We start from the raw sequence: 24,102 nt of genomic DNA on the forward strand, positions 1-24,102 counted from the left end.
ACTCGCCTGTTCCTTGGCCTGTAAAACTCTGGTCATGACCTGATTTATTAATAGATTTATTTACCTGGTCCTTCTGTTCCGTTAGCCTCCAGGTGCCGTGGTGACTGAGAGCCAAACGTTTAAAAAGAGATCGGATTTCCAAAGCAACGACGATTACGCCGTATATGTGAGAGAGAACATTCAGGTAAGTGCAGCAGATTTTAATTGTTTCAAACAATATCATTTGTATGCAAAATGAAACGCCAGGATCATTTGCTTCCGTGCAGGTGGGGATGATGGTGAAGTGCTGCAGGACGTACGAGGAAGTGTATGATGGTGATGTTGGGAAAGTGATTAAGCTGGATAGAGATGGACTTCATGACTTAAATGTGCAATGTGACTGGCAGCAAAAAGGAGGAACGTACTGGGTTCGCTACATCCACATCGAGCTACTTGGTAGGTGTTTGTGTTTTTCATGCGATGTGATGCTGGTAATATTAAGAAGGGAATAGCTCTGAGGAAAGTCTACATGTTTCGTCTTCAACCTCTCACGTTGCCTTTCCAGGATTCCCACCACAAAGTTCTCCCTCTCATATAAAAATTGGCGACAAAGTGCGGGTAAAGCCCACAGTCACAACGCCAAAGTACAAATGGGGCTCTGTCACTCACAGGAGTGTTGGAGTAGTGAAAGGTAAACTGAGTATTTTCTGTTTCTGTTTTCCTATTCACGACCTGATCACATTCTTCTACTTCAACCGAAATCTCCTCTTATCTTTTTTTTTTTTTTTTATTTTTTTTTTAGCTTTCAGTGCCAATGGAAAGGATGTTATTGTAGACTTTCCACAGCAGTCCCACTGGACTGGCTTGCTGTCTGAGATGGAACTGGTACCCAGTGTTCATCCTGGAGTGAGGTAAAAATATGCGAAGTGTCCCCGCCGTCAAGCGTGTATCTCTGTATGGGTGTTTAAACCGCTGTGCTCTCTGCAGGTGTGATGGCTGTCAGATGTTCCCCATCAATGGCCCAAGATTCAAATGCAAAAATTGCGACGACTTTGACTTCTGTGAAAACTGCTTCAAGACACGCAAACACAACACTAGACATACCTTTGGCAGAATCAACGAGCCCGGTTAGTCACACATTCGCCATGACAACATCTGTGGTGTTTATCTGGGATTGTGAGCACGTATGTAAACCTGTGGTGCACTTTCTCTTCCACTAGGCCAGTCTCCAGCTTTTTGTGGCCGTTCAGGAAAACAGCTCAAGAAGCATCATAACAGCCAGCGTGGGATGCTGATTGACGATTGGTCTCGTGCTGTGAAGAGCCTCAATGTGTCGTCCTCGGTTAACCAGGCCTCGCGCCTCATTGACTGCAGCGATCAGTGTTGGCAGTCCTCCGGCTCACAAGGAAAGGTTGGAGATTTACCCGCCTATTTGTTCGAATTTGCTAAACTTAAGTGCAATGCATCACCTGACAGGCTTTGCCGTTGTATTCTTTGCAGCACTGGATTCGTCTCGAGCTTTTCCCAGATGTTCTTGTGCACAGGCTGAAGATGATTGTAGATCCGGCAGACAGCAGCTACATGCCCTCACTTGTGGTGGTTTCAGGTGTGTTAAGCAACTTCGTTTTTCTTTTGAAAATATGCTGCCTTTGGTACTTTATTGCCCTTTCTTGTAGTTTTAACTTGTACTTTTGTATAAACTGGTGTTTTTGACATTCTTTCATTTTTCTATCAATAATAATCATGTTTCTTTCTTATTTATATTCAGGTGGAAGCTCTTTGAACAACTTAATTGAGCTTAAGACTATTAACATAAATCCCACAGACACCACCGTCCTTCTCCTTACCGATTGTACGGAGGTTGGTGAGCCTTGACATTCGTTGGTAATTGTTTATTATCTTGAGTAGTGTAGTAATTTGATGATGATGTTTTCCACCTCAGTTTCACAGATACATTGAGGTTGCAATCAAACAATGCCGCAGCTCAGGTATAGACTGCAAGATTCATGGACTTGGCATTGTAGGACGCATAAGAGCCGAGGACGAAGACCTGGCCACTGTCCCTTTTCTTGCTTCTGACAATGAAGAAGAGGATGATGACAAAACTGCAACTGGGAGGTAAGAAAGGCCAGTGAATCAACGCGGAATTAGTGAATCATCTGGTTCTCCTTGTGTTAAATACATGCTTTCCTCAAATTAAGAATGAAAATCCAAGGCAGGTAGTTTTGGCTGATAGAGGTCAAACATTTTGTCTCTATTTCAGTCTTGATTTTTACAGTTTGACAAATGAATCAGTAAACTGGGGATGTGGGTCCAGGGTCTTCTCTCATATCTAACTAAATATATGTTTCTGTCTGTATGCTTTTTTGTTTAAACTGTCAAGACAACAAAATCAAAATGTGAATTCACATCCATGCAATTTTTATTTGCTTCTTAGTCTCGCTCGGAAGAAGTCAGGATTGGAGTCTGCAGCCACCATCAGGACCAAAGTCTTTGTTTGGGGGCTGAATGACAAGGACCAACTGGGAGGACTTAAGGGCTCTAAGGTGCAGTTTGCAACATGTAACAATCATTCAAGTTCAGTGCATGTAGGCTTGGGCTCTCCCTGGATGTCGTTCCATGAAAAGTGATGATGGACTGTGAGAAAAATGGTTTAAACAATTGTTAGACACATTGATAAAAATCTTACAACATTTTTGCCATTCATTATTCTCTGCTTTGTGGAATCTGTTATTTATATATAGATTTTGAAGAGGGATTTATTTGGAATCTGCCCGCCAATTGAATTAATTTGTATTGAATTATTACAAACATTTTCTTTCAGCCGGTCAAACTAAAGGTAACTTTGACTACTTAACCTGCTGTTTGGTAGTCAATACAAAATGCATCCTTAATTCAGTGTTTCATATGTGGAACTGTGTTTGCTAATTTACAACTATATAAAGTTGGGTTACTTCATTTAATCCCTGGTTATCTGGTAGAAGTTGTGGTATTCTCTACATGTTCACACAGCTAAACATTAAGCAAAGTGAGAAACAGGACAGTTTGAGTTTACCATGATATAAATGCACTTGGAAACATGTCACAAACTCCACCAGTCTACAGAACACACAGCAGCAGGGCTCAGGCACCAGACACTTGAGTTCTCTGATCACTTTTGTGTTCGCTCCTCACAGATCAAGGTTCCTTCCTTCTCCGAAACACTCTCTGCACTCAATGTGGTGCAGGTGGCTGGTGGCTCAAAAAGCCTCTTTGCAGGTGAGTGAAGACATGCTTTTATTTCAGTGCTCTCTCACATGTTGCGTTCAGTTTGGAACTGTCCTTTTTTTGTTTTTTCGCAGTGACTGTGGAGGGGAAGATTTACGCGTGTGGAGAGGCCACCAACGGCAGGTTAGGTCTGGGCCTCTCCAGTGGGACCATCCCAATCCCCCGTCAGATCACTGCGCTCAGTAACTATGTGGTGAAGAAGGTGGCTGTGCATTCGGGTGGACGCCACGCCATGGCCCTGACTGTGGACGGGAAGGTCTTTTCCTGGGGCGAGGGGGATGACGGCAAACTCGGGCACTTTAGTAGAATGTGCGTTATTTTTACATAAATACTATTCACACATTAGAAAGCGTGCGTGGGTATTATCAGTGGATTTATTTTGGGTACAATAAAGTATATAGAATCCACGATTTGGAAAAGGGTGAAAATGGCATAATGGCAATAGAATTTAGGCTTTACAATGACTTTCCAACCCCAGACTCTATATAAGAATGTATCTTAATAGTTGGATATTAATTTTACAGATCATTGCCCTTAATATGAATGGTTTCTAATTCAGGGTTTCCATAAGGGTTTTAATATTGTTTTAATATTATTTAACATCTTCACTGAATGTGTGATAGACAGTTGTTTCTAATTAAGGGAATGATAACGCTAATGAAAGGTATGATCTTTCCTTCAGGAACTGTGATAAGCCCCGGCTGATTGAGGCATTGAAGACCAAGCGCATCCGTGACATCGCCTGCGGCAGCTCTCACAGTGCTGCCATCACCTCCAGTGGGGAGCTGTACAGCTGGGGTTTAGGTGAATACGGCCGCCTCGGACATGGGGACAATACTACTCAACTGAGGCCCAAACTGGTATGTACATGGCTTCCACTTTGCCCTTCCTTTCCTTTTAGATATGCTTGATATTTATAGGGGTCCCACTTGAAAACAAACAGTAATAAAATGTGATGTGAGTTTAATTTTACTCTGCCTGAAACATTTATCACCTTCTCCTGCGCTCAGCTGCTCTGAAGAAGGACAAATATTTACAGCCAATAACTTAATTCCACCGTTCTTAGCACGTAGTTTGGATGAATCTTACACACTATGGAATGTGTAAACAGATGACAGTGCATGATATGTGATTCGACAGTGTATGATTGATCTGTCATCCAGGTGAAAGTGCTTCTTGGACACCGCGTTGTCCAGGTGGCTTGTGGTAGCAGGGATGCTCAAACTCTGGCCCTCACCGATGAAGGTATTTCTGTTAATCCACTTATTGGTATCCTGTGGAGTTTCTGACCACAAGAGATCAGAATTTTGATGATGAATCACCAATTAATTTAGCCAAAAAGCCTTGAATATATCTAGAACTTACACCTTTAAGATCATTTCCACTCAGCAGGTTTTGTTTAGACCTCTACATTTGAGTTTCTGTAATGTTTGTTTTTCATTTTGTAAGGATTGGTGTTCTCCTGGGGTGATGGGGACTTTGGGAAGCTCGGTCGTGGAGGCAGTGAGGGATGCAACATACCCCAGAACATAGAGAGGCTCAACGGGCAGGGTGTCTGCCAAATTGAGTGCGGAGCACAGTTTTCCCTGGCTCTGACTAAATCTGGAATGGTGTGGACCTGGTGAGATTGACAAAAGATTTCATTAAAGTAATCAGTCATTTTCCCTCAGGCTTTCCAATCCCTTAACGGTTTGCTTTTCCAAACAGGGGGAAAGGTGACTATTTCCGATTGGGCCACGGCACTGATGTCCACGTGCGGAAGCCCCAGATGGTGGAGGGACTGAGAGGGAAAAAGATTGTCCATGTTGCTGTTGGAGCACTGCACTGTCTGGCAGTCACAGACACGGGACAGGTTTGTCCCGACCGCTTCAAAATCAGAACACCCCATTCAGACTCTCAGCTCATTAACTGCCATGGCATCGTTCCAACCCTTTCTACTTTTCTCATAGCATGCAGGCGCCTCTCTTACGTCAGTTTTTTCCCCTTGTATAAGTAACAACAACAGATCACTTAAGTCCCAGTCTCAAAGTACAGTTCTGCAGTGTGTCTTAATGTTGGGAAAAATAAGATGATGAAGAAAATCTGTTTGTGAAACACTTGCTTGCAAACTGCCCATATGGAATCCAATCCTTGTTTTGTGCTTCTCACTTAGGTGTATGCATGGGGTGACAATGACCACGGGCAGCAGGGAAATGGCACCACCACGGTTAACAGGAAACCCACCCTGGTTCAGGGTCTGGAAGGACAGAAGATCACTCGAGTGGCATGTGGCTCCTCCCACAGCGTGGCCTGGACCACTGTGGATGTGACCACACCCTCAGCTCATGAGCCAGTACTGTTTCAAACAGCCAGGGACTCCCTTGGAGCGTCATACTTAGGTAATCCCTTTTCTAGATACTTCTGTCCTTATACCCGTATCTGCACATTTTATGATAATGATAATGATAGTCTTCTTGGCTCCCTCACTGGCATCTCTTCCTGGCATCTTGGCTCCTCCCAGTGAGAATGTCAGAGGAAATGAAAGGAAGGATGGAAACTCTTAACTATATTTTTTTCTCATTTTATGCTGCTGCAAAGGCATTCTCTGGAGGATTTGATACATTAGTTACTTTTTTTTTTTTTTTTTTTTTTTAAGTATTTTTTGGGCTTTTTATGCCTTTAATGATAGGACAGTGTGAGAGAGACAGGAAGCAGGGGGCAGAGAGATGGGGAAGACACGCAGCAAAGGGCCGCTCGGTGCGGGAGTCGAACCGGGGCCCGCTGCATCGAGGACTGTAGCCTCTGTACATGGGGCGGCTGCTTAACCCACTACGCCACCGCCCGCCCCATTAGTTACATTTTAAGCTAAAACACCCACGACTTAAACTCCCTGGGGCTATTTTCAGTTGGCTAAATTATTATGTCAGCCCTTTGTTTTCCACATTTCCACTAGGGTCTAACCCCCCATTTTTACTGTACATGTTTGCTTCACCCCACACATGAGTCAGATGGCCGATATGGGAACATCATCGAGAATCATCAGACAGAATTTTTGCTTGTGCTCATATAATGCAACACTACATGAAAATAACCCACAGAATAAGGCTGTCGATGATAAGCAGTTCAGCTGTTGGGATAAACAAGGTGTTTCATATTATCATTTTTTTAATTTTTTTATTTTTTGATCAAGGACACCAGCAAAGAGGACAAAGTGTGAAAATGAAATGCCAGAGTTTTAGGGAAACGTATGGTCAGGCAGAGGATACACTCTGATTCAGAAACACTCCTGGTGTAAGTAGGTAAGGGAAGTGAGGCAAATTGAGTCCAGAACAAAGCAGGAAGTGCAGCTGCTCTAACAGCTACTCTAACAGCTACTCTAAATCTTTAAGTGTTACACATTTTTGCAGGGTTGAATGTTTGTATATGTGACTTGGAACATAACTGCTGTTACAAAATGTGTGTTTAAATTTTTATTAATGTCACCAGAAGTTTCTAATTAAATCAGCCCTACACCTACATTTATCATAGATACCTTAGGGTGGTTTTATTTTATGTCACATACTGCTAAAATTATGTGAGATTTAAAGAAGAGTTTTAGATGGTGATTGTAAATGTTGTACATCATTTTTCAATGTTTTTTCTCGACTAGTATCAATTATAGCTGCTTTTTAAAAAAAATGACAATAATATTAACCTTTTTTATAAAATTTTTCGCATATTTTTCTTTGACTGTTACATGCATCAGTGGTTATTTGTTTTTTAACTTCAAAAAGGTTTTAAAGTCTTCTTGGTTCTAGATGTTTCCTAAATCTGGACCTAAAAAATGTTCAGTGTCGCCGGATGATTGTTCGCACTAAGCAGAGATTTTCTTTTCAGCAGTTCCTGCTGTAATGCAAACAATTTTCTCGTTCATGTCACACTATATACGATACAAGCAGCTGCTGTTGATTCAGTTAGTTTTATTCAGCTGGTTGTCGGAGAGAAAGGGACAGTTCCCTTCCACAGTGTCTTTCGAGCCTCTTATGATATTGCACGCTGGAAACATCAAAGATGCATGTGTTTCACCAAATTCTGCTCAGTTTTCTGAACAGACAGTGACTTCATCATGCTCTCTTTCATGTTAGTTGTATGTGTGTTATTTTTCTTTCCCGGTTACCCCTGTTAAGTCTGTAGTGTGAAGTGGACTTTCTGTAACCTGCAGATCTTGACTGTTGCTGCTGCAGTTGCTTTTCATACTTATGTGTTACAAGCTGCAGCCCCCAAACTTGAGGCTGGAGCTGTTTAGTTTATTCATATCAATGTTTGCGTCTCTCGTTGTTTTGGTTTGCACTCTGTAGGTGTCCAATCAGACAGTGACTCATCAACGGCGAGCAACAAGATGAACGGGCAGAGCAGTGTGAAGCCAAATCGACCCTCGCTGGCCAAAATTCTCCTCAGTCTGGATGGAAACCTTGTCAAACAGCAGGCTCTGTCTCACGTGTTGTCAGCCCTCCAAATCATGTATGCGAGGTATGTGGTCTGCAGGTTTGAATCGTCCCATTCTAATGACGCAAGACTCACGGGGCAAAAGTGCAGTTCATTTCATTTGGAGTGTTGGACAATTGGGGGAAACATTACATGATAAATATTTCTACAGTTTAGTTAAACAAGACACAAACACAGATCCGAGACAGGATTGCCATACTGTTTCTTTAGCTCTTGTTCAAAAATTATGCAGAGAGTGTAAATCTTAACTGGGAAAAATATGTAAAAAGACCTTTGAGTGGTTGAATTTGCCCACTTTCAAAGGTAGTTCTCAACAGCCAGTATTACTGTTAATGGGATGTGTTGCGTGTTGTTTCAGGGACGCAGTGGTCGGTGCTCTGATGCCAGCCAGCATGATTCTGCCAGTAGAGTGTCCCTCCAGCTCCCCGATTCCGCCCTTAGACTCCTCGTCATCGTCCTGTGTCAGCGATGAAGAGTGTTCTCCTGTCCATCCTGAAACTGAAGAAGCGGTCAGCCCTAATCCCTGGCAAGACAAGAAGGGAGAGGTGAGGAACACCGCATGCAGCCATCGGAAAACTCTACCCGAGTCTGGTCTTTAAACCTCATCATGGTTTTATCTTTTAGTAAAATTCTGCAACTTTCTCCATCTTTGGGTAAACCTATAAGATTTCCCTGTTTTGATTTGGCAACAGTCGTAACAGTGAACATAGTTTGATACTTTGGCAATCAATTATTAAGCTGCTCCATTGATGAAATAAAAGTAAAGAGAAACTCATTTATCTGTATACGTTGCTAAAAAAAAAAAACTGACTTTGGTTAAATAGGGGAAAAGAGTCAAACATCATTTCATTCAGCACACGCAAAGGTCATATGTCATGTGCCACTTCAGAGATGTGCAGCTCTCCCTTCAACATCTGACTGTGGCTGCTTGTCTTTGTTTGGTTATTCACTTCCAGAAAATAAAAGAAAAGCGATGTCAAGGGAAAATGTCAGAACTTACTTTTATTAGTTGTAAATTACTAACTGCAGGTAGCAGTAAGTAACGTGTACTGAAAATAAAAGCAGGTTGTAAAACATTTAATACTGCACTCGGTATTAGAATTATTATGGTTCAAGTTCTCCAATAACCATACAGTGGGCTGGTTTGTTAATATAATGTGCTTTGTAAATGTGGAAAATTGATAATGTGTATTTTGTGCGTATGACCAGGTTCCCACATCAGAAGATGCCGTCACCCCGTCTTCAGCCGTGACTCCCTCCTCCTGTGGAGCCTCCTCACGTCCTTTTATCCCCGTCACAGATGACCCTGGAGCAGCCAGCATCATAGCTGAGACAATGACAAAGACCAAAGAAGTTAGTCTGTCTAACTAAGTATAGACGGATCGTGTACTTTTGATATTAAGCCATTAACCTCAGCCATCATACAACTGTCTTTTGTCTATGTTGTTTCCTCAGGACTCTGAGAGCCAGAGTAAAGTGGTTGGTCCAGAGCCTCAGTACCTGGACGAGTTCACTAGTCTTCTGGTGCCTGATGACACTCGGGTGATGGTGGACGTGCTGAAGCTGGCAGTGTCTTGTCGTTCCGGGGAGAAGGGCAAGGAGGTGCTGTCCGCTGTGCTTTCTGGCATGGGCACAGCTTATCCACAGGTAACATGCTGTGTTCCCTCATCGACAGATGTGTGTGTGTGTGTGTCTGTAGGCCTGTAGTTTGTTCACATTTATCATCTCTGTGCTTTTGGGGTTTGCAGGTTGCTGACATGCTGCTGGAGCTGTGTGTCACTGAACTTGAGGATGTTGCCACGGACTCGCAGAGTGGTCGTCTGTCCTCGCAGCCAGTTGTTGTAGAGAGCAGTCATCCATACACGGACGACACGTCAACCAGTGGCACTGTAAAGATCCCAGGTAAAAGAAAAAAAAGAAAAACACTCATGCAGGGGACTGCGGTATTTTCAACATTAAGCCTCTTTTATGAGTCGTCTGCAATGTTTTAGAACCCCCCCTCACCGCTTTTTTGATGTTTACTGCTGTCTCCGATATTTGCCTAATTTTGATTCATCTCAACCTGCTTCAGAATGACAAGTCATGTGCATGTCCTAAAAGGTCCGTAAAAGCACCATAAACGTCCGTTTTCAAAATCATCAACTCACCGGAGTGGTTACTGGTGTGCACTGATAATCCATATCAAATTTCGTTGCGAAAAGTTGCTTCTGTCGTGTTTTATTTGACATTTTGTAAATCCCATTGAGTTCTATGGAAGACTGGATGTTCGTTGATATTACTCCGCCATCAAGTGGTGTGGAGTATAGCAAGTCAGATTCAACTGCTGAGCGGAAGTTTATCCACGGCTGTGAGGTGGCTAAGAAAATAGTTCGAGCATGAACGAGCTGCCAAATAAAACACGACAGAAGCAACTTTTCGCAACGAAATTTGATATGGATTACCGGTGCACACCAGTAACCACTCCGGTGAGTTGATGATTTTGAAAACGGACGTTTATGGTGCTTTTACGGACCTTTTTGGACATGCATATGACTTGCCATTCTGAAGCAGGTTGAGAAGAATCAAAATTAGGCAAATATCGGAGACAGCAGTAAACATCAAAAAAGCGTTGAGGGGGTTCTAAAACATTGCAGACGACTCATAAAAGAGGCTTAATGTTGAAAATACCGCAGTTATCCTTTAAGTGAGAAACTCAAAGGAACATGATCATTTTCAAGTATGACAACTTCTTTTGCCCTGTAGGTGCTGAAGGTCTTAGGATAGAGTTTGATCGACAGTGTTCAACTGAGAGACGCCACGATCCGCTTACAATCATGGATGGAGCCAACAGGATCGTCTCTGTCAGATCAGGTGACGAGAGGGAGACGCTAGAGCTCACCGCCATAAAATACAAGACATGGTAGAGTGAAAAGTTAATGCGGTTGCATGGTGTGTGTGTGTGTTTCAGGTCGAGAGTGGTCCGACTGGTCCAGCGAATTAAGGATCCCAGGAGATGAACTCAAATGGAAGTTTACCAGTGATGGTTCAGTTAATGGTTGGGGCTGGCGCTTCACTGTCTACCCCATCATGCCTGCTGCTGGTGAGCTATGTGACACAGAACTGATGGGAGAGCAGATATTATCAAAGCATACTATAACGGAACAAACGTACTGGTACATAAACACTCGCCTTGGTTTGCAACATTGAGCTTCTTTGTTTGTCCTCAGGTCCCAAAGACTTGCTGTCTGATCGCTGTATCTTGTCCTGCCCCTCCATGGACTTGGTCACATGCCTCTTGGACTTCAGGCTCAATTTTGCTTCCAATAAGAGCATCGTGCCTCGTTTAGCTGCTTCCCTTGCTGCTTGTGCCCAGCTCAGTGCACTAGGTACAGAACGATAATCTAGATTTATTGTTATCAATCTTCAACATAGGAAAAATGAAGGTAGATTCAAGCTAAAAAATGTGTATATAGGTCTATTTGAGTCATCTGTGAGAGATTATTTTCATATGAATGTCAAATCCGTTCCTCAGCAAGAAGTGTCATGTTTGATTCTGTTTTATTTTAAAATGTTTAGCGGCTGGACACAGGATGTGGGCTCTGCAGAGGCTACGCAAGCTTCTGACCACCGAGTACGGTCAGTCCATCAACATAAACAGACTGCTGGGGGACAGCGAAGGAGAGACTCGTTCTATTGTGAGTACAATGTGATATTAACTAAGAGACTTATTGAGTGTTGCCAGGAGGTTTGGCCCAAAAAGTTGCACCTCAGTATTTTCACCGCACGATATTTACCTACATGGGTACTTCAGTTATCTGTTTAGCTTCCTGTAATGTTTTGACTTGGAAAACAAAAAACAAAAAAAGACCAAAGAAAACCCCTATTTGATGTGAAGCCAAGCCCCTGTGTAGTTAAGGGGGCTCTGTATTTTTGACAGTGATATAGATGATGATCTATGTTCTCTCAGAGTTTCACAGGCAGTGCTCTGGCTGCCCTTGTAAAAGGGCTTCCTGAGGCTCTCCAGAGGCAGTATGAGTACGAGGACCCCATTGTCAGAGGAGGGAAGCAGCTGCTGCATAGTCCATTTTTCAAGGTATAACGCACTGATAGTGAATTCTAAATAGATTTATTTAGTTTTTATACACGTTTTTATTTTGCTTATGATTTTCTGTCCGAGGCTAATTTTGATATTTTGGTCAGGTCTTGGTTGCTCTTGCATGTGACCTCGAGCTTGACACCTTACCCTGCTGTGCTGAGACCCATAAGTGGGCATGGTTCCGCCGCTACTGCACTGCCTCCAGAGTAGCTGTAGCTCTCGATAAGAGAACCTCTCTACCCAGAGCCTTCCTGGATGAGGTATGTGTGGCAGGCTGCACTATCAGAGGAAGCCTTCACTTTTTTTCATCATTCTTCCACCTGAAAACGTCACATCATTATCTTCTCTTCGTAGGTTACAAAGAAAATTCGCGAGCTTATGGCTGACCATGAGAGCATGAATGGACTCCACGAGAGTCACGACTTGTTCAAGCGTGAGCATGACGAGCAGCTTGTGCAGTGGATGAATCGGCGCCCCGATGACTGGACTCTTTCTGCGGGAGGGAGTGGCACCATCTACGGCTGGGGCCACAACCACAGAGGGCAGCTGGGGGGCATCGAGGGGGCAAAAGTCAAAGTACCCACCCCCACAGAAGCTCTCGCCACACTGCGGCCAGTCCAGCTTATCGGAGGCGAACAGACTCTGTTTGCGGTCACTGCTGATGGAAAGGTCTCAATCCTGTTTGCTTCTATCAGACATAATGGAACCTGTTTGCACGGCTTGCTGCACATTTTCGGCTCCTTATTGAATGTTGTCTATCGGTTAACTTCCAGGAAAATCTAAAACGGGGCTTTTAAAATTGATTTTATCTTCTACCTTTTATTTTCAGCTGTATGCAACAGGATATGGAGCAGGGGGCAGATTGGGTATTGGTGGTACTGAGTCTGTGTCCACCCCAACTCTACTGGAGTCCATCCAACATGTCTTCATTAGAAAAGTGGCTGTGAATTCTGGAGGAAAACACTGTCTGGCACTTTCCTCTGAGGGAGAAGTCTACTCTTGGGGAGAGGCTGAGGATGGAAAGCTGGGCCATGGGAACAGAAGGTTAAATCCACATCTGAAAGGATGCTTTCCCCTTCAATTTTACTGTTTTACAGCACCAGAGTGTCAATAGAAGCTCATGTCACCATTTGAAGGTGAAGGATGAAAAATGGCGTAAAACGTTGTTTTTATTGTAACTTGGATTCCTTTTTACTTCAGCCCCTGCGACCGTCCTCGTGTAATCGAGTCCCTGAGGGGAGTGGAAGTGGTGGATATTGCCGCTGGAGGGGCTCACAGTGCCTGCATCACTGCCAGCGGAGAACTTTTCACCTGGGGCAAGGGTCGTTATGGAAGACTGGGCCACGGAGACAGTGAGGACCAGCTTAAACCCAAGCTGGTGGGTGATCACTTTGCTCACTTTCCTACAAGACGCCAAATGTTGTGCCGTTAACACGAAACGGTTAACTGTCCATGTGGTTTATCCAGGTGGATGCACTGCAGGGTCACAGGGTCATTGATGTTGCCTGCGGCAGTGGAGACGCCCAGACGCTGTGCCTGACTGATGATGACATGGTCTGGTCGTGGGGAGATGGGGACTACGGCAAATTGGGCCGAGGAGGCAGCGATGGCTGCAAAATTCCCATGAAGGTAAAGCTGATTACTCAGGAATGTGTGGTTGAAGTGAGCAAAGACATCCCTTTGCACTCCTGTGCCTTCTTTTTGTGGTTTCTTTTACTTGGAAGAATAAACAGAGTATCAAACTTACCAAAGGCGATCAATCTTCAGATGAGTTTTCTGTTTCTTTGAAGAATACTAGCCACAGATCCTCATCTAAGTGCTCCATGCTTCAACATTTGGGGGTCATTGGTAGATTTTGGAAATACTGTTCTCCACATTCTTACTGTGAGTTAGATCAGGAAGTTCTTAGCCCTAACACTGCTGTACATCCCTGGTTATCTGAGCCTTTTTGTTAATACAAGTATGATGCATCTTAGAGATTGATTTTGCCCAACAGTGTCGGTTTTGCTACACAAGTCTAAGTAAGACCGTGTTGGTACTGATCAAGTTGCATTAACTGAGTGAAAGTACATGAATGACAGGTTGCTCATCTGAAGACTTTGTGGAGCTTTCATTGGCTCATTTTCAAGGTTCGTACGTTTACTTCATGTTCGAATGAGCAATTTGATGTTTTTCTGTAGAAAATCTAAACAGCAGTCGCAGGAGGACCTTTTTTTTTTTTTAGTAATGTGTGTGTAACACTTTCACCTCTTTGCAGGTCTTACCTGTCATGTTAATGCATAAATGTAAATGTACTTTATTTATACAGCCCTTTACAGACAATCCTTACGGTGTACCAAAGTGCTTTACAGCAGGTACTAAATAAAGAGAAGAATAAGTAAAAACAATAAAAAAAACAGTGAAAGCAATTCAATTCAATTCATTTTTATTTATATAGCGCCAAATACAACAAATGTCATCTCAAGGCACTTAGATAGTAAGTCCAATTCAAGCCAATTGGAATTCAATTAATTAATAATAATCATAATTCATAAAATAATCCAATTCGTTCATATAGAGCCAATTCAAAAACAATTTCCTAGCTAAGAAAACCAACAGATTGCCCTGAAAACTTTTTGTTTTTCGGTCCAATCTCCCGTCCTGAGCGTGCCTGAGGCGACTGTGGAGAGAAACGACTCCCTTTTAACAGGAAGAAACCTCTGGCAGAACCAGACTCAGGAAGGGTGGCCATCCGCCTCGACCAGCTGGGGTTTGAGAAGACAGAAAGGGGGGGAGGGGGGGAGGGGGGGAGGGGGGGCGGCGGCACTGTAACACCATTCAAAGGATATCTGTTGGAACAGGGAAACACGAGTTAATGACCAAAATAATATCACATATACATCAAGAGAGTAAAGTGAGGAAAGGTGTGACAGATGAGGCCCCCCAGCAGTCTAGGCCTATAGCAGCTTAACTATGGGATGTTTCAGGATTACCTGAGCCATCCCTATTCAAGGTAAACACAAGAAACTTGTGCTAACGAAAAAATAAATAAATAAATAAATAAAATGTAACAAAATCGATTAAAGTAAAATAAGATAAAAGTGCCATCATACTACTGGGTATTAAAAGCAATCCTAAATAAGTAGGTTTTTAGCCTAGATTTGAAGAGGCCCAGGTCAGAAATAGGACGCAGCTCGACGGGGAGCTTATTCCAGAGACTGGGGGCAGCGACAGAAAAGGCTCGGTCTCCCCGGTGTTTGTATTTTGACCTAGGCACACGCTGCTGGTGTGGATCTTAATTCAGCAAATTATTTGCTTTTCACAGAAGTAAAATTAAATGAACGAAGAGATAAAAAAAATAATTTCTGTCATCTTTGGGTTTAGAGCCTAAAAGATCGAACAAAGGAGTGCCAAACAAGTTTCAGAACAGCCGCTCCTATTATTTTTTTTTTATATAAACCCCCACACTGGTGGTGGCTCATCATGTGACACCGTTCAACGAGTCTGTTAAGTGAAAAACTTTTTTTTTTTTTAATTATAACCTACCTGCTCCATGAAAATACATCTCAGCTCCCATGCTGTAGCATTTCTCCTTCTATCGTCTTATCTGCTATAATTTTTTTCTCCCCTGCTTTCACAGAAGCACCATCTTGTATCAAGCATTTGTCTGTTTGTAAAATGAAGGAGAGAGGAATTGTTCCGGTTGAGAAATATCGCACTCTACAACTTGCTTTTCAGGAGAGAAACTAAGTTTAAGTAGGGGATATCCACACAGAAGTTTAAACTAATGTCTGATGTAAACATTTTATTGAACGATACAAATATTTTTTGTGTTTTATAGGTAAAGGTCATATTAAGTCCCACAAATAAAGTTACACTAGATTTTTAAACTCTTTAATTAAAGAAGGGGAACTTATAATTAAAGGGATCACAGCCCATAATTTGTGTGGTTGGATGCGGCACAAAGCTTAGTGTTGGTGCTAATGTTGGCACTTGGTGTGCGTCACATGATGCGACACCACCAATGTTTTCAGCTTTTTGCCAGGTACAGGTGTCTGACACTCCAGATGCACAAACTGCTGCTGCAGTCCCTCCTCACCTTTGAGGCTGTGAATCCAAATGAAGTGAAGGATCAAGTTTTTCTGTTGAAAGGAGTTGAAAACAATTGAGTTCATTACTGTAGCTGCAGTAAAAAGGGTTTTACTTTTGGCTTCATAGTGAAACCATAACGTCTGAGGTCATAATCCAGACAGTTGGATCAGCTAACATAGTTTAAACTAAGCAGACACAATGTAGATATAAGGGCAGCGTAATACTTCCAAGTATCTGCTCTTGCCAGTAAATAATGAGGATTCAAAGGGAGCTTAAAGGGGCGCAAGTTCAGGGCTAGAGAAATGTTGTTACTGGTCAGTGGCCCCATAAATGTATGTGGGCACATTCTGGTGCCCACCACAGGTGCCTAGCAGTAAATCAGGTTTCTCTTCACACCAGGCTTTCATGGGTTCGCTTCTCCAGCTGCTGCACATTTTAACACATAAAGAAGATATCTTAATCGATAAATGGAAGAGAAGTTGTAAATTGAAGCCAATATGTGAAAAGTCCCTTGGTCTGTTTTAGTGAAACAGGAGGTCTTTGTTTTTTTTTAAATGAATAGATCCTTAATCTGCTTTCATTTACAAATGCAAAGCATTAGTCAACAGGACTGTGTCATTGAGACATTATGTGCTTTGTGTTGAGGTGAAAGACATCTGTTTTTAACATGAATTATGAGATGATTGCTTCTGATTTTCCGACCTCAGATTGACTCTCTAACCGGCCTCGGAGTGGTCAAAGTGGAGTGCGGCTCCCAATTCTCTGTGGCTCTCACAAAATCTGGAGCGGTTTACACATGGTATGTCAAGTCTGGTACAGAGAGGATCTGAAACGGCTTTTTGTGGCAATATTGTCAGTGATGAGAGGGCTCATTTGTTTGTTTTTGTATTGCGTCACGTAAAGGGGGAAAGGGGACTACCACCGGCTGGGTCACGGCTCTGATGACCATGTACGAAGACCCAGACAGGTACAGGGGCTGCAAGGGAAAAAGGTCATCGCCATCGCCACGGGGTCACTGCATTGTGTTTGCTGCACAGAGGATGGTAGGAATAACCTTTTTCGATGAGCTTATTGTGCACATTCTTATCATTTGTTATCACTGAATTACAACCGTGCAGCTGCATCAAATGCATCTTTATAAAACTTTTGCCGTTGTCTGTGCCTCAGGAGAAGTGTACACATGGGGTGACAATGATGAGGGCCAGCTTGGAGACGGTACCACTAATGCCATTCAGAGGCCGCGGCTGGTGGCTGCACTGCAGGGCAAGAAAATCAACAGGGTGGCCTGTGGCTCTGCTCACACACTCGCCTGGTCCACCAGCAAACCCACTAATGCTGGGAAACTGCCTGCACAGGTGCTGTCCCAGCTCTGAAAATGAGTTCTTCCAGTAGATGGCAGTAAAGATATGCAGACACAAGCGTGTTAAAATCAGCAACTTTCAGACCTAATGTCCATTCCTGCTGGTTGTCAAGCATTTAATCTTGTTGTGGTGTTTTAAAGGTTCCCATGGAGTACAACCATCTACAGGAAATCCCAATCATGGCCCTGAGGAACAGGCTGCTGCTGCTGCATCACTTCTCCGAGCTTTTCTGCCCCTGCATACCGATGTTTGACCTGGAGGGTCGGCTGGGTCAGACAGGCCACGGCCCCTCCGTTGGCTTTGACACACTCAGGGGCATCCTCATCTCCCAGGGCAAGGTGATGAAACACTATCAGCCACATAGAACATAGCCAGAAGTATAGTGTAGGACTAAAATGAAAATGATTGATTTTTCTATTTTTGCAAACAGGAGGCAGCTTTCAGGAAGGTGGTTCAAGCTACAATGGTGAGGGACAGGCAGCATGGACCTGTGGTGGAGCTGAACAGAATTCAGGTAAAAAGACAGGAAATCCCATGATCACTGTCTTTTTTTCCAAAGTGCTCTTGTTATGTGGTTTCCTGCCCCTCTCCCACTGTGAGGTTATGTTCCAGACTGGCTCCTGAACATTTCATGTGATGTCTTTCATAAGGGGATTTTTTTTTTTTTTTTAAATGGTGTGTGATCAGCATTCCTTCCTCTCTGCAGGGAGTCCTGTTCCAAGTTTTAGACTTTACTCCACAGAGTCATGTGTCCATTCTATCAGTGGTGAAGACAAAGTTGGCATATCCAGCCATTCATGACAATCAGCACTTTCCATCTAGCAGGAAGTTATTAAGAGTGGAACAGAAACAAATCATTGTCTCTTTTTCTTTTTTTCTTCTTTTTGCTCTTGTTCGCCCTGCAGGTTAAGCGTTCCCGCAGTAAAGGGGGCCTGGCAGGTCCTGATGGAACCAAGTCGGTGTTTGGTCAGATGTGTGCCAAAATGAGTTCATTCAGCACAGACAGCCTTCTGCTCCCTCATCGTGTGTGGAAGGTTAAATTTGTTGGTATGTGTTCAGGCCCACATTGTGATGCTTAGCCCTCCCTAAAACCCCTCTGATGAATCCGTCTTCCGTTTCAAAGTATGTTTGCCCCAAAATGCCCTCACCCTGTAGGTTTGAAACACACTTCCTTTTCCCTCAGGCGAGTCTGTGGACGACTGTGGCGGAGGCTACAGTGAGTCCATTGCCGAGATGTGCGAGGAGCTGCAGAACGCCCTGACTCCGCTGCTCATTGTCACCCCCAACGGCCGCGACGAGTCGGGTGCCAACAGGGATTGTTTTCTGCTAAACCCTGCAGCCAAGTCTCCTCTTCACATGAGCATGTTCCGCTTCCTAGGTATACTACAGTTAATCTCCCATTCAGGTCTGCGGTGTTAATCCTTGGCAAACAAAACAAAAATGTTTTTATCTAGAAAAAAAAAAAAAGTCACCAATATTTCATGTGCATTATCACTGATAAACCACCTGGCTCAACTGTTGTGCATGCTTATGTTTTGTTTTTGTTTTTTCCTGTTGAATGCATTTTTTAATAGTGTTTCAGGTCATTGTTCTTGTTTGATCTGTGTGTAATGTGCTCTGCATCTCTAGGAGTCCTCCTAGGAATTGCTATCCGAACTGGAAGCCCTCTTAGTCTGAATTTGGCGGAGCCTGTATGGAAACAGCTGGCAGGAATGAACCTGACCATCGCTGACCTCAGTGAGGTGTGTGCAGGGCCCCTCCTCCTCAGTACACTGTTAAACTCCCTATGTGTGTGGAATATTGTGAAATTGACTGTTTGTAAAAACGGGCCCAATGATGAAACCACTTATATGAACACATTTCTTCCCGAGTTTGACTCTGTTAAAGGTGGGGTAGGGGATCTTTTTCTGGAACATTTTTTTACATATTGCTTGAAATACTCTTCACACCCCCATTGCAACCAATTAATTAAAAGTTTTGACACAAATATGAAAAGTTTTAGTGGCCTCTAGAACGTACAATCTAGGAAAAACAGTATCCAATCATTGTGAACGGACCGTTCACAATGATTGGATACTGATGCCATCTATCAAACTGCAATCTGCTCCTCCCTCCCCCTCCTTCTCCCCCTGTGCGCGTACCCTGCTCCGTGAACGAATTACTCGTCCAGAATCTTGGCAGGAAGCTAAACTAGAGCCAGCTTGGCTAGCACCTAGCATTATTAAACGTATAGTTAGCATAAACTAAATACTAAATACGGCAACGATCGATGCTTGCTGTCGGAACAGCGCTCGTGCACCTTCGTGCTCGTGCGCGTTCATGTACTCTAGAGGCGTGCCTTCGGGGGGAAAGTGAAGAAAAGGGTTGGGACTTTTTACCGGTGTATTTTCAAAATGCAGCTTCGCTGGACTCAAAATCCAGGATCTCCTACCCTACCTTTAAGTCCAAAGAGAATTCTTTAGTTATCCATTCCCAACAAATGAGTCAATAATAGCCACTCTGCCATGTCGATGAAAACTCTTGTTGATTTCCTAACCTGAAATTAAGAGTAATGATGCAGTTGCTAAGCTCTGCACAATTTTTGAAAAAACAAAACAAACAAAACACATCTTAGCTATTCCCACATACAGAGAAATGACCATGAATTCACATAAGGAATGCAGTGAACCCCCCCCATAACTGTCAACAGTTACACAGCACCTCACATGATCTGCATTAAAATGTACAAAAAGAGCACATTCCTTTACATTTTTCTACAGATTAAAACCTAAGCCGGTCTGTTCGCAGTGCCCTACTGGTACTGAGTTCTCCAGATATTTCTGGAGACTCTAGCTGTACTCGTTATGAAGAGGTTGAAAGTGGTTTACATTTTAGTGTGAGAGGTTGTGAGCTACACTCTTGGCTAGTATGAAAGAGATGGCGTGAGTCCACTCCTGCCCTCACGCTGTGATCATACGCTCCTGAACCGTCTTTGAGAGAATAGCAGTGGGGAAAAAAAGGCCTTTCCTCACTCAAAGATGCTTTTGTTTTGTGGTTTTGCCCCTGAGATATTAGAAAGGTTAGATGGGAAATGACTTGAGCACAAGACAGATTGGATCGCTGCTGAGCTCACGGGACTTGTGGACATGAGTGTGCTCACATACACACACTAATATACACACAAGTAAATAAATAGCAGAAAATGGCAGATTAATTGTAAGTAATTAAGATTAAACAGAGTTTAGGTGCAATATATCCTGTAGTGATTTGCTCCATTATCTCCAGGTTGATAAAGATTTTATTCCCGGTTTGATGTACATCCGGGACAACGAAGCTACAGCTGAGGAATTTGAGGCCATGACTCTGCCCTTTACGGTGCCCAACGCAAGCGGCCAGGACATCCAGCTTAGCTCCAAGTACTCCCACATCACCCTGGAGAACAGAGCAGAATATGTCCGACTGGCAATTAATTACAGGTGGGGAAAAAACAGCTTAATACAACTGTATTTTATATTACTCTTTTTAAAAAAAAAAAAAAAAAAAAAATGTTTTAATTGTTTTTATTTTCTTTTAAATTTAAATATTTTTTTCATGGTGTGTTTTTCGTTTTATTCATTTAATGCCGCAGACTCCACGAGTTTGATGAGCAGGTGTCCGCGGTGCGCGAGGGAATGGCTCGAGTCGTTCCCGTCCCTCTGCTGTCACTTTTCACTGGTTACGAGCTGGAAACCATGGTAAGGGAGAGCAGTTTTCACCCGTGGAGTCGCCTTTGTTCTCTGGCTGTTTGCAGATTTACATGGATATCTTTGCTTCTCTTCAGGTGTGCGGAAGTCCCGACATCCCACTTCACCTGCTGAAATCGGTGGCCACTTACAAGGGCGTCGAGCCGACGGCGCCGCTCATCCAGTGGTTTTGGGAGGTGATGGAGTCCTTTTCCAACACTGAGAGGTCCCTTTTCCTGAGGTTTGTTTGGGGTCGCACACGGCTGCCCCGCACCATCGCTGACTTCCGGGGCCGGGATTTTGTTGTGCAGGTAACTCAATGGACACAATTTTATGAGCTGGGGGGGTTTTGTTTTGTTTTGTTGTGCGAGTTTTTATGGAAAAAAGAAAAGGACTCAGAAAGCTGCTAGCAAGCAAACATAGTTTTGCGTAAACTCCTTGTTTTTATTAGCTGATTCTTTGCTTCTTTCCACACATTTAGATTTTTAGAAAAATACCACACCGTTCCTTTTTAGGCCAAACCTTTGACTGCGGCACAGCTGGGACCAACTGCTAGTATTGATGTATGTTAAAGGTGCTCTGATCAAAAATTTGATTGGTGGTCACTAAAAAAAGCTAAATTAGAGGGTCCAATCATTTATTTTTGAGACTTCATATCCAGGTCGGATCTATTTTTGTCAGCATTTTACTATCTATTCTCTGGTGGACATCCACGTTAACCCGCCGCTGTTCCTCCATGTAAATCACACATCCCGAACAGAGCTGGCTAGCCAAGCGTCGCACTGTCCTTACACGCATCAAGCCGGTTCCGCTTTGCTGGCTTGATGTGTGTAAGCACAGACGAGGTGGGCCTGTTTCTTACTGCTTCCCTTGCTGGCTCAGAGGCGTATCAGCAGTGGATCACCTTCGACCCTCCGTCCAGCTTCTGTGCTTTCCAGCCTTATTTAGGCCCCGACCTTTTTCAGACGTGTTGCCGCCATTAAATTCAAGACGAGCTAATGTTTTTCATGAAATAGTGCAGTGTCTCACTTTAAACATTTGTTATGTTTTCTAGGTTTTATTATGAATAAAATATTGGTTTATGAAATTTACAAATCATTTATTTTTCTTATATGTACATATTACACAGCGTCCCAGCTTTTTTAGGAATTGGGGTTTTGGTCTGGCTAAAAGAGTCACACTCTAATATTTTGTTGGGCCACCTTTAACTTTGATCACATCATTTTGATGAGCTTATTCATGGTCGCAACATCGTATTTCCATCTGGAGTCGCATTCATTTCTCACCAGGTTTTGTAGTTGTGATGGAAAAGTGTGACCGCTGTGCAAATATTCTCCAACAGATCCAAAAGATTTCCAATGAGGTAAAGGTCAGAAAAAAAAAAGAAAGAAAAATCTCGTGTTCCCTGAACCACTCTTTTACAATTTGAGTTGGATGAATCCTGCGATTTTCATCATTTATATGCCCGTCATTCCGTATATTCATTTGAAGCAACTCCAGGTCCAGGTAGTATCTTGTTTACCCACATATTTCATGTTGTCTTGAACTGTGTGGTCTTTCTTTACATACCACAGCGATGCTTCCAGCTCATGACATGCAGGTGAATGTCAGCAACAATGCCAAATTCTAACTTAAATGAACTGTTTGAAATCCCTGATCATTAGGCCATGTAAAGCTTCATAGCGTACCTTCATCTTCAAAGTGATTTGAAGGCATTCTACATGCTAATATCGTTTGCGTTGGTCTTCAGGTGCTGGATAAATACAACCCTCCTGACCACTTCCTGCCAGAGTCCTACACGTGCTTCTTCCTGCTCAAGCTGCCCAGGTACTCGTGTAAACAGGTGCTGGAGGAGAAGCTGAAATACGCCATTCACTTCTGCAAGTCCATCGACACAGACGACTACGCCCGCATCGCCCTGTCAGGAGAGCCCGCGGCCGACGACAGCAGCGAAGACTCCGATAACGAGGACGCCGACTCCTTCGCCTCCGACTCCACACAGGATTACTTAACAGGACACTGAACCTTTTTACAGAAGGGCAGGTCGAAGATGCGCGGCCACAGAGAAGCTACATTAATCTCACCTAATAATGCACACATTCAAACAGGCATTCTGCTAAGACACAAAAGTCTGTGGGGGGGATGTGCAATGAGCTTTAAAAGCATTAGAAGTTAAAGAAAAACACCTGTTTGCTCTGATTAAGTTTCTTTAAAATGAAGCTGAGAGATCAGCTGCACATGTGATTGTTGTGTTACATGGGGATTACGTATATTACTATAGTTATAAAGTTGGGAAAAAAAAAAAAAAAGAAGAAAATAAGGCTCCAGCCTAGCACTGTGGTAGATTTCTTCCCTCTGGTTTGTGTGAATTACCTGTCTCTAGATTGTATATAGAAATTGATGTGCAACAACAGTAGTATCATTTTTGTTTCTTGGTAACAGCCATGTTTCTTTATATAAATAAAAGAAAAACATTTTTAACTCACACGGCTCACTTCAGTCAGAGCCCACAGAAGAGTCATTTTAAGATTCTTGTATTTACCCTCTACCTTCCACCATGTTTGTGCACCGTCTCCTTAAAGAATGTATATAATATGATCGTGCCATGTATTCACAGAAGGTCTCATTCCTGCATATTAAATGTTAATACATTTCTCTTAATAAATAAAGCAGAAAAGAGTAAGGATTTCATTTAATGACGCCCTAAGCTGTGGTTGTGTGTTTGTGCTTTGTAGAGGCAAATTAATCACGAGCTGATGCAAGCAGATATCAAAATCAGGCATTTCCATGATTTTTTTAAATTTTTTATTTTGCTACATAATTCTTTAGACAATGTTTTCTGGAGGTCATTGTTGCATTGAAATGGTTGTTAAAAATGTGCTCCATCTATGACACTATTGCACTGAATTCTTCCAAACTAGGGCATTTAGGTTTTCCCCTCTTTAGCTGCAAATTTAGTCTTGTTTTTTTCTTCTTCTTTTTCCAGTTTTAAGAATCCTACTTAATATATGGAACAAAAGGTTATTGCAGGACTGTGGTGGGAGTGTTACCCTTTAGCCTTGTGGGATTAAAGAAATCTAATGACCTGTGTAACGTAATGGTATCGGCAACATGAGGGGCAGCACCTCCTTCTCATGCTGGGAAAAAAAGGTAATGCCATACCCCCACCTACTCTTCACAGTAG

At 43.0% G+C, this 24,102-nt stretch overlaps 1 protein-coding gene across 2 annotated transcripts in view; it reads left to right on the plus strand.

Annotated features, from left to right (window-relative positions):
• The window catches only part of herc2 (HECT and RLD domain containing E3 ubiquitin protein ligase 2), a 51,023-nt gene extending 27,398 nt beyond the window's left edge, over positions 1 to 23,625 (plus strand). For both annotated transcript variants that reach the window (XM_075484801.1, XM_075484802.1), the window contains exons 48-91: positions 86 to 184; positions 267 to 435; positions 545 to 670; positions 782 to 890; positions 967 to 1,106; positions 1,200 to 1,390; positions 1,480 to 1,585; positions 1,748 to 1,839; positions 1,922 to 2,097; positions 2,417 to 2,525; positions 3,156 to 3,237; positions 3,321 to 3,555; positions 3,929 to 4,106; positions 4,410 to 4,491; positions 4,696 to 4,867; positions 4,954 to 5,098; positions 5,399 to 5,624; positions 7,563 to 7,734; positions 8,069 to 8,255; positions 8,920 to 9,063; positions 9,166 to 9,357; positions 9,459 to 9,612; positions 10,453 to 10,560; positions 10,658 to 10,789; positions 10,917 to 11,075; positions 11,266 to 11,384; positions 11,657 to 11,782; positions 11,890 to 12,045; positions 12,140 to 12,454; positions 12,615 to 12,829; positions 12,986 to 13,163; positions 13,253 to 13,414; positions 16,564 to 16,655; positions 16,760 to 16,899; positions 17,024 to 17,211; positions 17,358 to 17,555; positions 17,648 to 17,731; positions 18,123 to 18,264; positions 18,401 to 18,595; positions 18,847 to 18,959; positions 20,482 to 20,672; positions 20,825 to 20,930; positions 21,017 to 21,229; positions 22,669 to 23,625. In XM_075484801.1, the coding sequence (XP_075340916.1) occupies positions 86 to 184; positions 267 to 435; positions 545 to 670; positions 782 to 890; positions 967 to 1,106; positions 1,200 to 1,390; positions 1,480 to 1,585; positions 1,748 to 1,839; positions 1,922 to 2,097; positions 2,417 to 2,525; positions 3,156 to 3,237; positions 3,321 to 3,555; positions 3,929 to 4,106; positions 4,410 to 4,491; positions 4,696 to 4,867; positions 4,954 to 5,098; positions 5,399 to 5,624; positions 7,563 to 7,734; positions 8,069 to 8,255; positions 8,920 to 9,063; positions 9,166 to 9,357; positions 9,459 to 9,612; positions 10,453 to 10,560; positions 10,658 to 10,789; positions 10,917 to 11,075; positions 11,266 to 11,384; positions 11,657 to 11,782; positions 11,890 to 12,045; positions 12,140 to 12,454; positions 12,615 to 12,829; positions 12,986 to 13,163; positions 13,253 to 13,414; positions 16,564 to 16,655; positions 16,760 to 16,899; positions 17,024 to 17,211; positions 17,358 to 17,555; positions 17,648 to 17,731; positions 18,123 to 18,264; positions 18,401 to 18,595; positions 18,847 to 18,959; positions 20,482 to 20,672; positions 20,825 to 20,930; positions 21,017 to 21,229; positions 22,669 to 22,941 (6,891 nt within the window). In that variant the 3' untranslated portion in view covers positions 22,942 to 23,625. The remainder of the gene's footprint in view (positions 1 to 85; positions 185 to 266; positions 436 to 544; positions 671 to 781; positions 891 to 966; positions 1,107 to 1,199; positions 1,391 to 1,479; positions 1,586 to 1,747; positions 1,840 to 1,921; positions 2,098 to 2,416; positions 2,526 to 3,155; positions 3,238 to 3,320; positions 3,556 to 3,928; positions 4,107 to 4,409; positions 4,492 to 4,695; positions 4,868 to 4,953; positions 5,099 to 5,398; positions 5,625 to 7,562; positions 7,735 to 8,068; positions 8,256 to 8,919; positions 9,064 to 9,165; positions 9,358 to 9,458; positions 9,613 to 10,452; positions 10,561 to 10,657; positions 10,790 to 10,916; positions 11,076 to 11,265; positions 11,385 to 11,656; positions 11,783 to 11,889; positions 12,046 to 12,139; positions 12,455 to 12,614; positions 12,830 to 12,985; positions 13,164 to 13,252; positions 13,415 to 16,563; positions 16,656 to 16,759; positions 16,900 to 17,023; positions 17,212 to 17,357; positions 17,556 to 17,647; positions 17,732 to 18,122; positions 18,265 to 18,400; positions 18,596 to 18,846; positions 18,960 to 20,481; positions 20,673 to 20,824; positions 20,931 to 21,016; positions 21,230 to 22,668) is intronic.
• The last annotated feature ends 477 nt before the right edge of the window (positions 23,626 to 24,102 follow it).

This window comes from Odontesthes bonariensis, chromosome 15 (assembly GCF_027942865.1).
Source record: "Odontesthes bonariensis isolate fOdoBon6 chromosome 15, fOdoBon6.hap1, whole genome shotgun sequence".
Taxonomy (NCBI): domain Eukaryota; kingdom Metazoa; phylum Chordata; class Actinopteri; order Atheriniformes; family Atherinopsidae; genus Odontesthes; species Odontesthes bonariensis.